We start from the raw sequence: 19,037 nt of genomic DNA, 5'->3' as shown, positions 1-19,037 counted from the left end.
TTGGACACAGTCCCTGGCCCACGTGGAGCTCACAGTTTTCATCCCCTTCCAGATGAGATAACAGAAAAGGGAAGTGACTTGCCCAGGGTCACTCAGCAAATGGCGAAGCTGAGTTTAGAATCCAAGTCCTTCCGATTCCCAGGTCTGTGCTCGCTACACTAAGTGCCATGTCTTGTCTAATGCTGTTGAGTCATCGCCGACCCATAACACCATGGACACATCTATCCGAGAAAGCCCCGCCTCCATCTTCGATTGTTCCAGTAGTGTATCCAGAAAGTTTTCTTGGTAAAAAATCGGGAAGTGGTTATGCCTGTCTGAATCTCTCTCCCATAGTCGAGACTGGTAGAGGACTGGAAACTCTCCAGGTGTGACCGTGAGAGGGGAGGTGCCATGACAGATGGGAAAACACTCTCCTGTCTTGTAGCTGGCTCCAAGGTCTCACAATGGTCATAGATGTGTTCCTCTTTTTTGTGGTATTTAAGTGCTTACTTTTTAAACATTGAGTTAGTTGCAAGTTAACTAGGTCAGACACAGTCCTTTCTCCCACATGGGGCTCACAGTCTAATCGGGAGGGACAACAGGTATTGAATCCCCATTTTACAGTTGAGGAAACTGAGTCACAGAGAAGTTAATTGTTTTTCCCAAGGCCACACAGCAGGCAACTGGCAGAGCTGGATTGGAACCCAAGTCTTCTGGCCTCCCAGACCCAAGCTCTTTCCATTAAGCCACACTGCTTCCTTCTTCAGTGTTCAGAACAGGGGCAGGATAATTGGAGAGGTTCTTCGTAGGAGTCATGTTAGCAGAGAGGGTTTCTGGACTGTTTTCAGAAACTTCCCATTGTTGGCTCATCCAAGCATCTTGATTTGTATGTTTTCTTTCCACTGCTGTGGGGAAAGGTGCTGGATGGGGTTGATAGCAGAGGCTAAGATTCTCCCAAGCTCTTAGTACAATCTCTGTACCTACTAAGCACTCACTAAACACCACTGAAGCAGCATGGCGTAGTGGATAGAGCACAGACCTGTTAGTCAGAAGGTCATGGTTTCTAATCCTGGTTCTGCCACGTGTCTGATGTGTGACCCTGGTTGAGTCACTTCATTTCTCTGAGCCTCAGTTACTTCATCTGTAAAGTGGGGATTGAGACTGTGAGCCCCACATGGGACAGGGACTCTGTCCAACCCGATTTGCTTGTATCCACTCCAGCGCTTAGTACAGTGCCTGGCACATAGTAAGTGGTTAACAAATACCATAATCATTATTATTATTGGTTGAGACATTTCCACCCTTAGATCATTTTTGAAAATCGGCAGAAGGTGGAAGATTTTGGGATTCTCTTTAATGAGAAAAAAACTAGATGTAAAAATCTTTAATGTGCACATGCTTTTAACAGAAAGATGGATTTATCGTCACCAATTATTTCCTCTAAATGGGGAACGTTGGATGGGTACATTATGTGACATCGAGTGGATAGTTGTACACTGTGTTTTTGTCCTTTCTTTGTTACAGTGGGGAAATGCTTCATTGAGCTCTCTAGAAATAGGAAGCTCTTTTTTGGATCTGTGGCCGGGGAGCGGGGAGGGGATGTTTCCTTGTCTGATGGTTATGCTCCAAACTGATACTTCCTCTCTAGATATTCCTCAGATCAGTCTGTGGTGAATCTAGACTTGGAAATGGATTGTGTTATTAGGCCTGTGGCATTGGGCTTAGGCTGGTGTTTGGCCCGGGGAAGGAGTTAACAGAGCACGGGCCCGAGAGCCAGAAGGACCTGCGTTCTAATCCCCGCTCTGGCACTTGCCTGCTGTGTGACCTTGGGCAAGTCACTTCACTTCTCTGGGCCTCAGTTACCTTATCTGTCTAATGAGGATTGGGACTAAGAGCCCCACATGGGACAGGGACTGTGTCCAAGTTGATTTGCTTATATCCACTCCAGCGTTTAATACAGTGCCTGGCATATAGTAAGTGCTTAATAAATACCATCATCATTATTATGACTGGGGTTGACTTGACCAGAGGTTGAGTTGAGGTTCTCTGTGAGTCCCTTGAAGTCAGGGATTGTGTCTCTCAACTCGATTGCGTTGCACGTCTCCTAAGCACTTAGAGCAGGTGCTGTGCATATCGTGAGTGCTCAGTAAATGCTATTGATTGATATCTCTACACCCATCGCCAGGGATTGGAGATCCAGCTGTCAGGTGACAGGCCACGGGAAACTCCCTTCCTCGCCCCTAGTAAAATCTTAGACACTGACCGGGCTGCTTTTCTTTACTCTCCCCTCAACAGCTTGTACAATGAAGATCGAAATCTGCTGCGCATTAGAGAGAGGGAGCGGCGTAACCAGGAAGTTCATCAGGAGACAGAGGCCTTTCCTGAGAAAACCCCCCTCTTTGGAGAGCCCTATAAGGTATTTATTGTCGTACCCCGGAGTGAAGCTGAATGTCTTAAGTTTTGTTTGAAACTCTGACGCTGTTCAGCTGAGTCGCAGCAAGGCCTAGTGGAAAGAGCATGGGCCTGGGAGTCAGAGGGACCTGGGTTCTAATTCACTTGTCTGCTTTGTGACCTTGGCTGAGTCACTTAACTCCTCTGTGTCCGTTACCTCATCTGTAAAATGAGGATTAAAATTGTGAATCCCTTGTGGGACAGTGACTGTGTTTAGCCTGTAATAATAATGATAACAACAGTGGTATTTGCTAAGCATTTACTATATGCCAGGCACTGTACTAAGCCCTGGGGTGGATACAAGCAAATCGAGTTGGACACAGTCTCAATCCCTGTTTTACAGATGAGGTAACCGAAGTAGAAGTATCTACTTCAGTTCTTAGTACAGTGCCCGGCCTATAGTAAGTACTTAACCAATACCATAAATTTTCCACTTCTGTTTTTCAGACCAACAAGGGAGATGAGTTGTCCAGCAAGATCCAGAATATGTTGGGCAATTACGAAGAGGTGACTGAGCTGATCAGCACCAAGTCCCACCAGAATTTCCTGGGTATCCCTGGAAGCAACGCCGCGCTGCCCCCTCAGGGCAAGCCCAACCGACCCTTCCACTCCGCTCCACCCCCCGTCCCCCAGCCGTTGGGCCCAGCCGCCCCTGCCCCCCTGAGCCTTCACCCCAAGGCCCAGCCCAAGATGGAACCTGGACCTGGCCCCCATGCCAAGAGCATGGGCCCGCCCAGCGGGCAGCCCCAAGGTCCGGGCCGCGGGGCCCAGGCAGGGCACGGCGCCGGCCGCCCCAAGAAGAGCGAGCGGCGACCCGAGGGGGATGTGGCCATAGAGCCGCCCGCCCCCGTCTTGGGACTCTCCCCGCTGCTGTCCACCTTGTCTTCCCCGGTGGGGCCCTTGTCCCCTCTACATTCCAGTCAGCACGTCGGTTCGAGGATGCCGGTGGGCAGCAAGGGGCTCAGCAAGGGGTTCGGCCCTGCGACGCAATCCCCCCGAGCCCCCGCCCCGAGCTCCCATGAGGAGGAGGCGGCCCGGGCCAGTGGGGCCTTAGCCACGGCTCCCCCGCCCCCTCCTTCTCAGACTTTCCCCCCACCACCCCTGCCTTCCAAAACCAGCGCCGTGCAGCAGAAGCCTACCGCCTACGTCCGCCCGATGGACGGCCAGGATCAAGCCCCCAGTGAATCACCCGAACTGAAACCGCGCCCTGATGACCTGCACGGTCCGCCCTTCGACAAGATCGCCGACCTGAAGGTTGCGGCCAAAGCCAAGCTCTCCAAACTGAAGATCCCCTCTGAGCCCATCGAGGTGAGTGTGAGGCCTTTCTCCACATGGGAAGCTCATGTTGGAGGGTGGGGGGGGAGGACCGGGCCGTGAGTGGGAGATGGCTTGAGCAGGAAAGGAGGGCTTTATGGCTTCAGTCGGCACTGTTTCCTACTCTCTGTGACACTTGGGTTTGAAAGGCTTTGCAGCTGTGCTTGAGTAAGGCTCCAGCGGCCAAGGGAAGTAGAAACTAGAAAATTCCCTGCAGCGTGAGTTGCACACTGTGATGGAGTTCAGAGCAGGTCTGGGGAGGCTAAAGAGCAGCCCCTGCTGAGAGTCGTGAAAGACCCTTTGGAGATCAGTGGGCCTGGGGCAAAAGCCACCCATGCCCACTTGATAAAGCAGGAGATTTTTCTGATGGGAAAGTTGTCCTGCCCCTTGGTTTCAGTTTCTTTCCCAGCTCATATTTATGTTCACCAGCTGCTTTCGAACCGAAAGCCACCACAAAGTCAGAGAGCAATCATGTACCGAGTCTGCCCTTTCACCACAGAGGCAGGAGAAGCAGGGTGGGGGAGGGAGAAAAGCTCAGTGAGATTGGGGTTCCTCATTCCCAGAACTCCAGAGACTGCTTTTCTTCCCATTTCTTCTCCCAACTCTTCCATTCCTATTTGCAAAAGCTTTAGGGAAGAGGAGAAAGGAGAGGAACATTTCGGCAGGAATGACTTGGAGTGGAGGCAGTTGGATATAGATGAGCTTTTAATTATACCCGGTGTTCTCCTCAGCTTACCCTCCTGGTCCCTTCTACTCTCCATTTTGGAAAGCTGTGGTAGGTTGAAAGGGTTGGATGAGGTGAAAAGCCAACATCTAGTTCCATCGAATATAGCAAAGGCAGATTTTTAGCTGCATCTAGGTTACTTTAGTAATTCAGTTGTGGGGATGTGTATAGCTATGGCAATTAAAAAACCACCCAGTCCAAAATATATGTTTTCTGTCCAGAACAGGACAGACAGGCATCTTTTATCTATCCCCATGCTAGTACTGTGCCCAGCTCATAATAAAGGTATAATAAATACCATTATTAGAATCTATTGTGTTGTGTTACTACTTGGGAGGCATTGACTGGGAATGGTTGTTAATCTAGGCTTTGCAAATTTAGACTGGTCTTGGACAAGTTCCTCACCTCCTGAACCACTAATAATGACAATAATAATGATGGTATTTAAGTGCTTTACTATGTGCCAAGCACTGTTCTAAGAGGTGGCAGTGCTCTAAGAGCTGTCATCTTTAAATTGGGAATGATTCCTCGATGAATGGTGTTCACTGAGCACTTACTGTGCTCAGAGCACTATATTAAGTGCTTGGGGAAAGTACAGTATAGCAAGGAGATTGCCTCCTTCCTGCATTGCAGAGTTGGACAGGTAGAATGAGGAAAGTATCAAAAGTCCTCTTGGGTTTCCCGGGCATGGGTGCTATATGAATATAAATTACTCTTTAATGGTAAATGATGGAGTTCCATCTCAGAGGACATGATTATTGACTGGGGTTCTGGGAAGAATTTTAGGTACTGTTGGCAATGCCGAGAAACACGTAGACCAGAGGAACTAGTGAAATTTGCTACTCTTTCCTTACTAATGTATCTTCTTAGTGATCCAGAGGTTTCCCCCAGAGGATTCCTAATCTGATGCGGAAACAAAACGTAACAAAACACATCTTAAATTGCTTAGAAGCATATGTGGACATAATCATTCATTCATGCATTCAGTCGTATTTATTGATCAATTACTCTGTGCAAAGCAGCATGGCCTAGTGGAAAGAGCACGGGCCGGGAAGTCCGAGGCCCCGATTTCTAATCTAGTTTCTGTCACTTACCTGCTGAGCCTTAGTTTACTGACTTGCAAAATGGAGATTCAGTGCCTGTTCTCCCTCCTATTAAGACTGTGAGCCCCTTGTGGGACCTGATGATCTCATATCTACCCCAGGGCTTAGTATAGTGCTTCGCATATAGGAAGTGTTTAAATACCATTATTATTTAATCACCAGAGCATTTATTGAGGTGACTTGCCCAAGGTTACACGGCAAAGTGGCAGAGCTGGGATTAGATCCCAAGTCCTTCTGACTCCTCAGGGAGGAGTCTGCCCCACACACACCTGAAAGCTCTCTGTGATCTAGCCCCAGCTGCTGCCTTGAGACAGACAGTCTTTCCTTGGAGTGGTGGAGGTCATCTTAGCGCTTAGCTCTTTCCACAGAGAAGTGTAGACCGTGAATCCCATATGGGACAGGACCGTGTCTGATCTGTTTATCTTGAAGAGACCTAAGCACTTAGCACAGTACTTGGCTCATGGTAAAGTGCTGAACTGAATCCAAAGTTAACTAGCTAATCGAGTTGGACTAATCCCTTGAGGAGAAGAGAACAGGCTGGCCGGGAAGGTCGTTCCTTGCTGATCTGGGGCAGGGCTATGACTGAAGTCTTTAGGTCGCTAATCTCTTGAGCCAAACGAGGAAGGGATGCAGCAGTAGCAGGAGCAGGCTTCCCAGAATTCCTGGAAGGGATATTGTGTTCAGCACTGCCGCCACGTCCGAAAGGGCAGAAAGGTACTGGTAAGCGGATGTCATCGGGCTCCCACGTCATGTTGGCACGGCTCCCCATCCCTCCCATCACAGTTGTGGTGTTGGAGGCTGTCTCTAGGAGACCTCTCTCTAGCCTCCTGGTCCTTTGGAGCAAAGGTGTGTTAGAAACCTAATGAAGAGTTGCTGCGGAAAGCGGGGCAGGAATCGTGAATCTTGTCTCACATTCCATAGAGTCGAGAGATCCAAGTAGAGAAGCCTCTCGAGGGGCCATTTCTTTTCCTTTTCTTTTTTTTTTTTCCATTTTATAAGTTTAGTCTAGTCGGCGGAGACATCGAAAGATGGTCAGAAGGGCATTTGTAAAAATGCAGATTCCTGACTGAACCGCGTTTCCGGACACGCCTGGAAACAAACATCCCCTTCATTAACAATTGGAAACCCAGGCGGCTCAGAGGGACTCAACTGCTTCTGTTTACATCTGCTTTCCTGCCCTTATCACCAAGTCTACACTCCTGTCCCAGTAGTTCAAGCCAGCAAGTTTCATGGTCCTGCGTGTTGAGAGAGACTGTATGGGATAACGGGGAGGAGGGAGGAGGTGCCTAAGTGATGGGATGGGTTGGAAAGGGATAATAGCAATCAGTGTTCTTTATTGAGCACTTACTATGAGCAGAGCATTGTACTAAGCGCTTGGGAGAGTATTGTACAACAGAATTAGCAGTCACCTTCCCTGCCCATAACGAATTTACAGTTTAGAGGATATGAGGGGTGTTTAAGTAACAAAGTGTCAGAGTTCAGAGCACAGGGTACTGGTAACTGTTTGATATCTATTAATGGAAAAAACAAGGGCCTGGGAGTCAGAGGACCTAATAATAATAATTATTATATTTGTTAACCACTTTTTTGTCAGGCATCATTTTAAGCGCTGGGGGATATACAAGGTAATCAGGTTGGACACAGTTCCTGTCCCACACGGAGCTCACAGTCTTAATCCCTATTGTACAAGTGAGGTAACTGAGACCCAGAGAAGTGAAGTGACTTACCCAAAGTCACAGAGCAGATAAGTGGCAGAGTCAGAATTAGAACCTGGTTCCTTCTGACTCCCAGGCCCAGGCTCTATCCGCTAGGCCATGCTGCTTCAGTTCTAATACTGGCTTCTAAGCCTGGCTCTGCCACTTGCCTGTTTTGTGACCTTGGGCAAGTCGCCTAAATTCTCTATGCATCATTTTTCTTGCTTGCAAAATGGGGATTAAAGACCTGTTGTCACTCCCCCTTAGCCTTTGAGCCCCATGTGGGACAAGAACCGTGTCAGACCAGATTATCCTTTTTTATCCTGGCGCTTAATACAGCGCTTGGCCCATAATAAGCACATAACAAAACCCACAATTTTTATTGCTTCAGCCAGGCATACATTCTTATAGAGTAACATTCCCTTTGCCACCCAACCAAAGCATTTCTCTCCACCTAATTGATTTTAACAAAAAAAAAAAAAAAAGAAAAAGTGCTGCCCCTCAGCATCCCTCTGAACTCTTGTGAAGTTAAAAAGTTTCCCGGTTGCAGAGGCAAAGATCCAACTTGATTGCATGAGAGGGGGTTAAGCTGGCAAGAGAGGATTGATTGATTGAAAGGAAGTGATGGTAAAGTTGTTTTCCTTCAGCATGTTTTGTTTTATCCTTAGGCAAATCAGGAGAGATTTTCTTGGTCCCAGTTCTCAGACTGGACAGGTGATTAGGGCTTCTTACCTTTTTTTTTTTTGTTTTTCCTTTCTCCTCTGCCTGCAAGAAGTTTTCTAGGTCGCCCTAGGAATGTACTTGTCGGTTTAAGTTGGCACCGGCAAGGTCAGATTCCCACTGGGGTGAGTCTTCAGGGTAGCTGGGAGACTATGTTTCCTTGTTTATTTATAAAATATACCCTCTTTATTTATACCCACATCTCTGCTGAACAGGGCATATGATACTCATGGTTGAACTCTGGGTGCTTTCCTGCATTTTACGTCTTGCAGGCTACAGTTAATCTAAAATGATTCACCCCTCTTTTTTGAGGGCCTAAAGAAGTTCTCATGTTTTTAATTGCCAACACCGAGGGCGGGTTCTGAACATCCTCGCCCCGATGAGTCCTTACCGTGGTCGAGCCTCCACCTTAAAGAGGAAGTAGTGGGAGGAAGAGGAAAAGGAGGAGAAGGGAAGAATGAAGCCCCAAGAAGCTGGTTTTTTTACTGGACATAAGGGAGTGCATAGGAATGGGGGAAATTACAATCTGGATTTATGGAAGGGGCTAGTGTTTGAAATTGGCAGAAACAGAGGTTTTAGAATTGCTGTTTTTTTGAAAAATGGCAAAAAATAAGCTGATGTAGAGAGAAACTTTTTTCCCTGAGATTTGTGTGACTTGTCAATAGAAGCAGGAACATCTTCCAACTATATTTCTCCAGGCTCAAGCACATAAATTTCTCGTTTATCATAAGAAACTGGACTAAAAACAACTCACTTTGTAATCCTGTGATTCCAGGTTACTATGGCTTTTCCCAAAGTTTCTGTGATGCCTCACTGGACTTCTCTACAGTTCCGTAGCACTGCCTCACCTCCTACCTTTAATTTTATCCTCCTTCTCATCTCCTCTTCTGTTTCTCCATTAGCAATGCTCCACTAGTAATTCCAAGATTTCTCAGTGGGGCTTCAGGTATCATTGGAAAGTATTTCCAAGTTTTTGCCCCAGCTGAGCTAGAAATCAGAAACCGTCAGATTTTTTCAATCAGTCATCCAATGCTATTTATTGAGTGTTTACTATGTGTGGAGCACTGTACCAAACACTTGAGAGAGTGCAATATAATAGAGTTGGAAGACACTTTCCCTGCCCAAAATGTGCTTCAAGCCCCTCCAGTGCTGGGGGATGGACTTGTAGGGGTCCAGTGCTTAATCCAGTGCCTGGCACATATTAAGCACTGAATACCATAATTATTATTAGGTGTTGATCAATTTGGAAAAAAAAATTGGCTACTTTTTTTGATTTCCTTTCCCACCCCCCACCCCAAATTTCTTTCCTTCTGTCCCAATGAATGCTAAGTAAGCCCTAGCTGTTTCTCCCTAGTGACATCCTTTAAAAGAGAGTTCTCTTACCAAATGACTTCCAGCTAATTGAATTTCCAAGGCCCGGGTGTCACCTGCAGCTGTTGAATTCATTGTTGGACAGTCTTTTGGCTGATGGCAACACTGACAAGTTAAGCTGGGCAGTTTCAATAGACCAGAGGCTTCACTGTAGAATGAATTAATCCGCAGTGGAAAACTATGTGGTGACTCAGCATTCGCCCATGCAAATTATATATATTTTTTTATCCTTCCAAGTCTCTTTCTCCACTGCCAACACATTTGCTTGCCCCTGAAAAGAGGAACTTTTGGCCATGCTACTGAATGAAAAATGCAAACAGCTTTAATCTCTTCATCCTTGATGCAATTACTACAGGTTACCTTTCTCTGCTCTTTCACTGTTTTCTTTAGTTCTTTGTTTTTACTTTAAACAGTGATTTCTTTCCAAACAGTTCAGTTTTCTCCCTGTTGCTTCTTTGGCAAGTCACCTCAAATTAGGGTTTCCCCACAATCATTTTTGAATCTTGGAGAGTGGTGAAACTGAAACTGTCAGAAGTAAAACATTCCTCCTCTTCAACACACCCTCTTATTTTTCATGTCATCCCCTTCTGTTTTCCTCAGTGGCCCGGTTGGCATAGGCTAATATGGCAGAGGCAAAATGTATTTTTTGGTTTGAACATTGTGCACAAATTAAAGACCATGTCTTCCAGCACTCCCCCCACAATCCCTCAGATGTAAACAGGGATCACTCAGTTTATGGCCCACATTGATTTAGGCACACTATGTCTGGACCAAACATTTTTTTCTCTGAAAATCCATCACAGAAGTGTCACCAGTGGCTTTCTTTAGCACCCTGCTTCCTAAAAATGCACAGCACCACTGAGATGTGTATATCTCGCCTTATCTTCACAGTACCCTTGAGAGGCACAGAGAGGCAAGGGGTATTTATCACTGTTATACAAGCCCAGAGAGGGTAAGCGACATGTCCACAGTGACATGGTTTTTGGCAGGCCAGAATAGAGCCCAGGTCTCCCACTGCTTTTTCCACTGCATGGTGGCCCCTGCTTCACCTACTACATTAGAGGTACAGAGTATGTTTACAGACAAACCTGGAAATCTACTGTGTAAAGAAGTACAGCTGGTATAACTTGAATCCCTTGTATGGCCCTAATATCCTAGGAGGTAAAGAAATGGCTAGCCTAAAGCATGATTTAAGACAGAGGTCTATATCCCCAGTTAGATTAAATAATAATAATAATTGTGGTATTTGTTAGGCACTTACTATGTGCCAGGCACTGTACTAAACACAGGGGTGGTTACAAGCAAATTGAGATTGGACACAGTCCCTGTCCTGTGCGGGGCTTACAGTCTCAATCCCCATTTTCCAGATGAGGTAACTGAGGCCCAGAGAAGTGAAGTGACTTGCCCAAGGTCACACAGTAGAAAAGTGGCTGATCTGGGATTAGAACCCCAGGAACTTCTGACTCCCAGGCCCATGCTCTAGCCACTATGCCATGCTGCTTCGAAAGCTCTTTGAGAATAGGGGTCATATCTCCTAACTTTAATAATAATAATGATGATGGCATTTGTTAAGCATTTACTATGTGCAAAGCACTGTTCTAAGCGCTAGGGAGGATACAAGGTGTTCAGCTTGTCCCATGTGGGGCTCACAATCTTAATCCCCATTTTACAGATGAGGTAACTGAGGCACAGGGAAGTTAAGTGACTAGCCCATAGTCACACAGCTGACAAGCGGCAGAGCTGGGATTAGAACCCATGACCTCTGACTCCCAAGCCCATGCTCTTTCCACTGAGTCACGCTGCTTCTCAAAATCCTTTAAAAGCTTTAAAACACTCAATCAGCTTGCCCCCTCCTGTCTTAACTCTGAGTACATACTGCAACCCAGCCCGTACGCTTCTCCTCCGACACCAGCCTGCTCACCATGCCTTTTTCTCGACTCTCTGGCCGCTGACCCTTTACCCATGTCCTCCCTCTGACTTAGAACTCTCTTCCCCTTCGTATCTCACACACCACTATTCTCCCCACTTTCAATGCCTCCTAAATTCCCATCTCCTGCAAGAGGCCTTCCCTGGCTAAGCCCTCATTTCCCCTCCTTCCCCTCCTTCAGGCCCCCCTTGGCCCTTGCATCTGTACCTTTAAGCACTTGATATTCACACCCCACCCGCAACCCCACAGCACTTGTTATATGTATTCTAAATTGATTTTAATGCGTGCCTTCCCCTCTAGACTGTAAGTTCCGGGTGCATAATACAGTGCTCTGTCCAAGCGCTTAATAAGTATGATTGATTGACGAGATCCTTTTAGCCTCAGAATTCGGAAGTTCTCCCCACTTCTTTTTAGAGGGTGGGCTACGTGAATCAGACTAAACCTGGATCTTCTGAGCGATGAACTCTGAGAGGGAGATGGGCTACAGGAGAGCTAGTTCTTCTGGATCTCATGTCCCATGCTTAGGAGATCCTGTCTTCTAAATCGCTGAGTTAATGGGGAAGTGGGATTTACAGTCCTGGCTGAGCTTTGAAAAGTCCCTATTTCCAGTTAACTCAGTGATTCAGAAGACACAGTGTCTCCAAGACCACTCTGCTGCTAGGGGATTTGGAGTTTTAGGGTATTTAGTTACCAGGGCCCTCGGATAGAAGGTTTGACAGTGCCGAGGGAAACTTTGGATGCAGAAAAGAGGTGGAAAATGAAATATAATCTCTTTGAAGCAATACACTGGTCAACATGTAGAAGAGCAGCATGGCCTAGTGGATAGAGTACAGGCCTGGGAGTCATAAGGTCCCGGGTTTTAATGCCCGCTCCAATGCCTGCTCCGTCATTTGTCTGCTGTGTGACCTGGGGCTAGTCACTTCATTTCTCTGTGCCTCAGCTCATCTGGAAAATGAGGATTCGAACTGTGAGCACCATGTGGGACTAAGACTGTGTTCAGCCTGATTAGCTTGGTACCCAGTGCTTGCTTAGTACACTGCCTGGCACATAGTAAGCACTTAATACCATAAAAGAAAAACCCATGAAGTCATCAGTGAAATCTTTCCCTGCTGGGGTTTGGAAACTGCCTTGGCAGAAAGCTGGAGTTACCTTCACCACCCGAATGATAATATAAACTAGAAAGGGCTCAGAGGACAACAGCAGATGATTAGGGCGCTGCAGGGGCTGACTGTTGAAGAAGTTTTTGTTTTTATTTTGAAAAGAATTTGGACTGTGGTCCCGGAGGAGGAGATGGCTGGCAGGAATTCCTGGGAGAGAATAAACAATGGAGCGGGAGTGGAACAGCTTAAGGCAGATCAGGAAGTGGTGGTAGAATACCGAGTGGAAAGAGGCTTTTCAGCGTGATGGAGGATACATTTTCCTCTTTCCAGCATACATGCCCTTACTCTGAGACTCTCAAAAGTACACTTTTACCACGATAAATAATTCCTGTTTCTCGATGCTGTTTCCACGCTTGAGATATTTGTAGATGGTTATCATGTCCTTTGGCTCCTAGGAGCTGTCCCTGAGCCAGACTGGATGCATTTAGCTCTTTTGATCCTTTCCAGACAGCTGTCTTCCCTCCAACACCCCCTAGCCCCCACCCTTTAAATTGCTTTGCTGGTGACTCTCTGAATTGTCTCCAGTTTCTCTTCATCTTTCTGGAAGCAAATTGTCTAGAACTGAACCAGATCATCTGAGCGGGTTCTTGTCAGGCATGGCAGCTTAACATGGGACAGCTATGTTGCATTAGGTCACACTGGCCATGTTTTCTTTTTGCCTCCCCCATCACATGGTGAACTCGTTCCATTCACAGTGAAAGACACAAGCTGCAAGCTAACAACCAAAAGATGTGCAAGTGAAAACTCCCTTAAAGGGAAAACCTTTAATAATTCTATCTGTGCCATATTTGTATCACTCTCCCACCTGCCCATTTTTTATTCTACTGCTCCCTTTGAAAATTATTTTGCATCCACGCCTGCTTCGTAACATGTTTTCGTGGTCCAAGATCTCACTTGATTACCAGCTGTTTTTCACAAGGTTTTTGTTCCTTTCCTTAATTATTGAAATGTCTAAGTTTTAAAGGCTTGTGCCCCCCACCCCATCTCAACATACACAAAGCTGTCTAGAATCTCTGCCATTTTAGTGGCCCCTTGGATTTCAGTGCTCTCCTTATTAATTGGCCTACTTTCTCATGTATTTCTTTCTCCTTCTTGGTAATTTGTAAGAGCCTTTCATAATCCTCTGTAATCCTTTGGGCCCAAGGGAAGGAGTGTGCTCTAATGATTTAATGCAGAGTTTTAGGAGTTGAGAAGGTTTAGGATTTGAGAAGCATCATTGCTAGTACGATGGAAGGTGATTCTGTGCCTCAGTTTTCCATTTGTCATACTGGAGGAACAGAACTTGCCCCAATTAAGTCGTTTGCAAATCCTCAATGAAATTTATCGACTAAGCGTGAATACTTTTGGCCTGACTTTTCCTGTTAATACAAATTCATTTATTTTCCTGTAGATACAAATTAGTCATAAAGTCGTTTGCAAATCCCCAATGAAATTTATCGACTAAGCGTGAATACTTACTTTTGGCCTGACTTTTCCTATTAATACAAATTCATTTATTTTCCTGTAGATACAAATTAATCATAAACACAGGTTTACGATGCAGTAATTGAACAATTATCTCAGATATTTTGTAATTTTTTTGGTCAGGTTTTAAACTGATACCTCAACATTTATCCGTGGGTAAATACTTTTGATGTGTTATCAAAAAACAAATCTTGTATGTTTATGAAACATTAAAATATTTCCATTGTTCAGAGCCAATTTAGCTAGAGAGTGATGACCTTTCTTCCTTTCTAGACTTTCTACTTGCCCTCTTTGGCTTTCTTGAAAACTGCTTTGTGAGTTTTGTGTGGCTTGAAGGGCCTGGTCCTAAGTATTTCAGAATTTGAGAAGCAGCATGCCCTGGGAGTCAGGGGGACCTGGGTTCTAATCCCTGTTCTGCCACTTGTGTGCTGTGACCTTGGGGCAAGTCACTTTCACTTCTCTCTGCTTTGATTTCTTCATTTGGAAAATGGAAATGAAAACCGTCAGCCCCAATGCGTTATGGACTGTGTCCCAACTGATTGGTTCGTATCTACCCCAGCGCTTAGTTCAGTGCCTGGCATATAAGCACTTAAATCATTAAAATTTAATATTATTAATAGTAATCATGTTTGATAGATGCTTATCATCTGCCAAGCTTTAGGATAAATACAAGATATTCAGGTCAGACACAGTCCCTGTCCCACTTGGATTCACAATCTAAAATAGGAAGGGGAACAGATGAGGCATAGAGATGTTCAGTGACTTCCCCAAGGAAACACAGGCAAGTAGCAGAACTGGGATGAGAACCCTGGTCCTAATAGTTTTGGTGTTCATTTTGTGCTTATTCTGGCCAAATACTGTACCTAGGGCTGGTGTAGAGACCAGAATATCAAGTAGGACACAGTCCCTGTCCCTCGAGCCTAAGGGACAGGGGAACAGGAATTGAATCCCCATTTTGCAGATGAGGGAACTGAGGCATAGAGAAGTTACATAACTTGCCCATGGTCACACAGCAGGCAGGTGGCAGAGTCAAGAAATAATAATAACTGTGATATTTGTTAAGTGCTTACTATGTGCCAAGCACTGTACTAAACACTGGGGTGCCTACAAGCAAATTGGCTTGGGCACAGTCCCTGTCCCATGTGGGGATTACAGTCTCAATCTGCATTTTACAGATGAGGGAACCTAGGTCTAGAGAAGTGAAGTGACTTGCCCAGGGTCACATAGCAGATGTGTGGTGGAGCTGGGATTAGAACCCATGACCTTCTGAATCCCATCCCCTGATTTCCAGGCCCGGGCTCTTTCCACTAAACCACACGGGTATTTGGTGGGGTCAGAGGGAGACCAAAACAAGTGTTTTTTTTTCTTGTGACAATTATAGGCAGAAAGTTATATTGGTACATGTACTTCTGTAGCCATTCTTAATTTTGATAAGAGTATTACATGGTCAAAGTGTGTATTTTCATCTTCGCCTGATGTCTCCATTTTTACTTATTTTTTCTGACTCATTATAATCTCCTTTTCCCACTTACTGATGTCTTTTGCTTGTCCCAGTGAAAGTGGTGTAGGTCAGATTTTTCAATTTTGTTTCAAATGATTACAATTTAAATGACACTTCAGATTCCTTTAATGTTTACAATCTGCTTTTTATTTCATATTATCCAGGCACCTTACAGCTATTACCTGGTGGCAAGAGGGATAATAATACTCATTTGCAGAGGGGAAAAAAAGAGCTTACCATTTATGAGTGTTTTGTATAAAATATTGGCATAGTTCTGCAGGTATCTCTAGGGTTTTAAGTGCTTGACTCCCATTACGGTTTTTTAAAAATACCATAAACCAACCTTGCTGTGAACAATAGTGTAGTTGGTTCAGTGGATGAAACTTAGGTCTATTTTTGGTGTATGAAAATGCATGGTACCGCTACTGTAATTCGCTGTTCCCTGTAGACGCTTTGTTTCAGATTTGGGAGGCTACCAAATGACAGTATTTCCTCTTTCTTTTGAAAATGAGGAGGTCGTTTTATGTTGCAGGCTGGTGTATCCAGGTTTGGTGAGTTGTGTGAATTTTTTTTTTTGTGGGGAGGGCAGGAGGGAGCTAGGGGAGGAAGGCTTACCAGGACCTCTTCTTTTTGACCACTAAATCCAGAGAGATATGTGAAATGAGGGATTCATGACATTTAATGGGGTGAGTGTGTTGCAGGCGAGGTGGGGGTGGAAGGGGTTCCTGCCTGCCCCCTCTCCTTAGTTTATGAATGCTGACCTTTCTTTTGCAAAGAGAAAAGAAAGGCAGATGATGAGCGCTTTGTGGGTAGGCAGTGTGTCTGTTCTGTCATACTCTCTCAAGCGCTTAGGACAGTGCTGTGTACACAGTAAGTGCGCAATAAATATGAATGAATGAATTCAGTGTTCTTCAGATCATTTGCTAGATGAGAGGCTCTGGACTGAAACAGTCAATCAGTGGTAACTATTTTTTTTAAAATAATATTTAAGGGCTTACTGTGCCAGGCACTGTAATAATAATAATTATAGCATTTGTTAAGTGCTTACTATGACCCAAGCACTGTATTAAGCGCCGGGGTAGATGCAAGTTAATCAAGTTGGAGACATGATCCCATGTGGGGCTCGCAGTCTTAATCCCCATTTTACAGATGAGGTAAGTGAGGCACAGAGAAGTTAAATGACTTGTCCAAGGTCATACAGCAGATGGATGGCGGAGCTTGGAGTAGACTGATTCCCAGGCCAGTGCTCTATCTATTAAGCCCTGCTGCTACTATTGAGCATTTACTGTGTTCAGAGCACTGTACTAAGCATTTGGGAGAAGACGGTGCTTCATTTAAGGACTCTTCACCATCTTCACATCTTCACCACTGGAAGTCCCTTCCTGTGTTCCTTACCCTCCTCCCTCACCCTCCTCTGCCCTGTCACTGGCCCTGCCAGAGGGCCCTCCTAAGTGAGCACTGTGGTGAGCAAAGCCAGAAGCTGCTATGAGGAAGCAGCATCACCTAGTGGATAGAGCCCAGGCCTGGGATTCAGAGGACCTGGGTTCTAATCCCAGCTCTACCACTTGTCTGCTTGGTTACCTTGGGCAAGTCACCTCATTTTTCTGTGCTTGAGGTTCCTCATCTATAAAATGGGGGCAAGGACTGTGAGCCCCAGCTGGGACGAGGACTGTGTCCAACCTGATTAGCTTGTATTTATACCACAGCACTTAGTATAGTGCCTGGCACATAGCAAATGCATAATAAATAGCATTTTAAGAAAAAGGATAACAAAGGAGCTTAAACTTCATCAGGAGGCCTCTTACCAGAACTTGCTTAGAAGCCATTCAGAACCGGTCCACCTCCCTAGGTGGGAATGCCTGCCTCCGGGCTCTCACTTCTCACCCCTCCCCCAGGACCAAAATGTTAGCCTGAAAACGTGCTGCCAATGAGTTGCGCCTCAGGAGTTAACCATTTTGTATGGGACATTAAGTCTGCATGCTGTGGCAGTAATTAAACTGCCTCTTAGTGGCCTGAAAGAGGTAATGGACTTCCCGAACTGCCCAATTTATAACCTGGGCTTAAGTTCCAGAGTCGAACCCTGGAGGCTTATGCCCCAACGTGAACCATGGCAACTTGCTTCCTAAGGGCCGTGGTTCTGTATGTTGTTTCCTTTAGTCTCCTGGTATGCACATTCTGTGCTGGGGAAGGCACTCTTGCGGTTGCCGGAAATTTAAAATGTTTTTGGAACTAGAGTTGGTCGTGCATAATAAGATGCTATGACTCATCTCTGGCCACAAATTTTGGCCGTTCTGTGTATGTGTGTCTACTGACCTGTCAGTCACCTTAAGCATTCCCTTGAAGCAAACCTTGCTAGGGGATCAGTGCAATTTAGGGATCCCAGGCATTCTCTTGCCATTTAAGAGATGAGGCTTCTCCACATTCCACACCCAGAGCAAGGACTTCTTTCAGCAGCTCTGGAAAGACATGGGAGAAGGGGAGGAGCAGACTGGTTGGGGGAGGGGAAAGGAGGAAGGGAGAAGGCCCAGGCAGATTTGTTAAACCTGGAGAGCTTTTTGTAACAAGGAATGTCTTGCCCCCCCAAAAATCCCACTGTAATTTGACACAGCGACAGGAGGAAATTTTCCTTTCAGGCCCAGGGAATGGGCTTTGAATTCTGCCCCTCATTATCTTCTCCTCCACCATTCCCCAAAGAAAACCCAGTTAGATAAACCCTCTGTTCCTTGTTCATGATTGCTTTCGTGGTCACCATGGGTAAAATGAATGTTTTGGCTAAGTTTGTGTTATAAGATTGTCCCAGCCAAACCAAGATGGCTTTCTTTTTACTCTAAACAATCTAGATTAGATAGTAAATGCTACTTCTTTCCCAACTCAGCAGTCTGAATTTCATTAGATCTCCAGGGTGGAATACATTTTGAAAAGTTCCTTTGTCCCAGGGTTTTCTCATATATTTGAAGATACAATCCATCTTCAATCCATAAGTAAAAGGTTACATAATCCACTGCCACTAGGAAGCCCTTCTAGGAGGAAAACAAATTCAAGAAATTGTCAAGTGTCCATTGCAATTTGGCTGTTGAATTTTTGAGGCAGTAGGTGCTCTTTACCCTTTCCCTTGCATGGAATCCATTGTTCAGAGAAGGGGAAAGAAATCCTTATAATAATAATAAGGTTGGTATTTGTTAAGCGCTTACTATGTGCCGAGCACTGTTCTAAGCGCTGGGGGAGATACAGGGTAATCAGGTTGTCCCACGTGAGGCTCACAGTTAATCCCCATTTTACAGATGGGGGAACTGAGGCCCAGAGAAGTGAAGTGACTTGCCCACAGTCACACAGCTGACAAGTGGCAGAGCCGGGATTCGAACCCAAGACCGCTGGCTCCCAAGCCCAGGCTCTTTCCAATGAGCCACACTGCTTCTCTATAGTGAGTAAGTATATGGCTTTAGAACATCAAGGAGGATTCCCAGCCTAGGAATTAGGGTCAAAGACAAGGTATCCAACAAACTCACAAAATCCTCCTGATACCATCAGAAGACCTGGGTTTTGGAAGTTAATAAAGCATGTTTGTCTTTCTAAATCTTAAATTTGGTCAGCCATAATAATATCCTGTCCAATTTGTTCCCTATCATCAA

At 45.5% G+C, this 19,037-nt stretch overlaps 1 protein-coding gene across 6 annotated transcripts in view; it reads left to right on the top strand.

The window, feature by feature from the left end:
- The window catches only part of AFF1 (AF4/FMR2 family member 1), a 164,008-nt gene that overhangs the window by 72,854 nt on the left and 72,117 nt on the right, over window positions 1-19,037 (top strand). For all 6 annotated transcript variants that reach the window (XM_029076489.2, XM_029076488.2, XM_029076487.2 and 3 more), the window contains exons 2-3: window positions 2,275-2,395; window positions 2,878-3,738. In XM_029076489.2, coding sequence (XP_028932322.1) covers window positions 2,275-2,395; window positions 2,878-3,738 — 982 coding nt within the window. The remainder of the gene's footprint in view (window positions 1-2,274; window positions 2,396-2,877; window positions 3,739-19,037) is intronic.

The sequence above is a fragment of the Ornithorhynchus anatinus genome, chromosome 12 (assembly GCF_004115215.2).
Source record: "Ornithorhynchus anatinus isolate Pmale09 chromosome 12, mOrnAna1.pri.v4, whole genome shotgun sequence".
Lineage (NCBI taxonomy): Eukaryota > Metazoa > Chordata > Mammalia > Monotremata > Ornithorhynchidae > Ornithorhynchus > Ornithorhynchus anatinus.
This window is presented reverse-complemented; position numbering and strand designations above follow the sequence as displayed.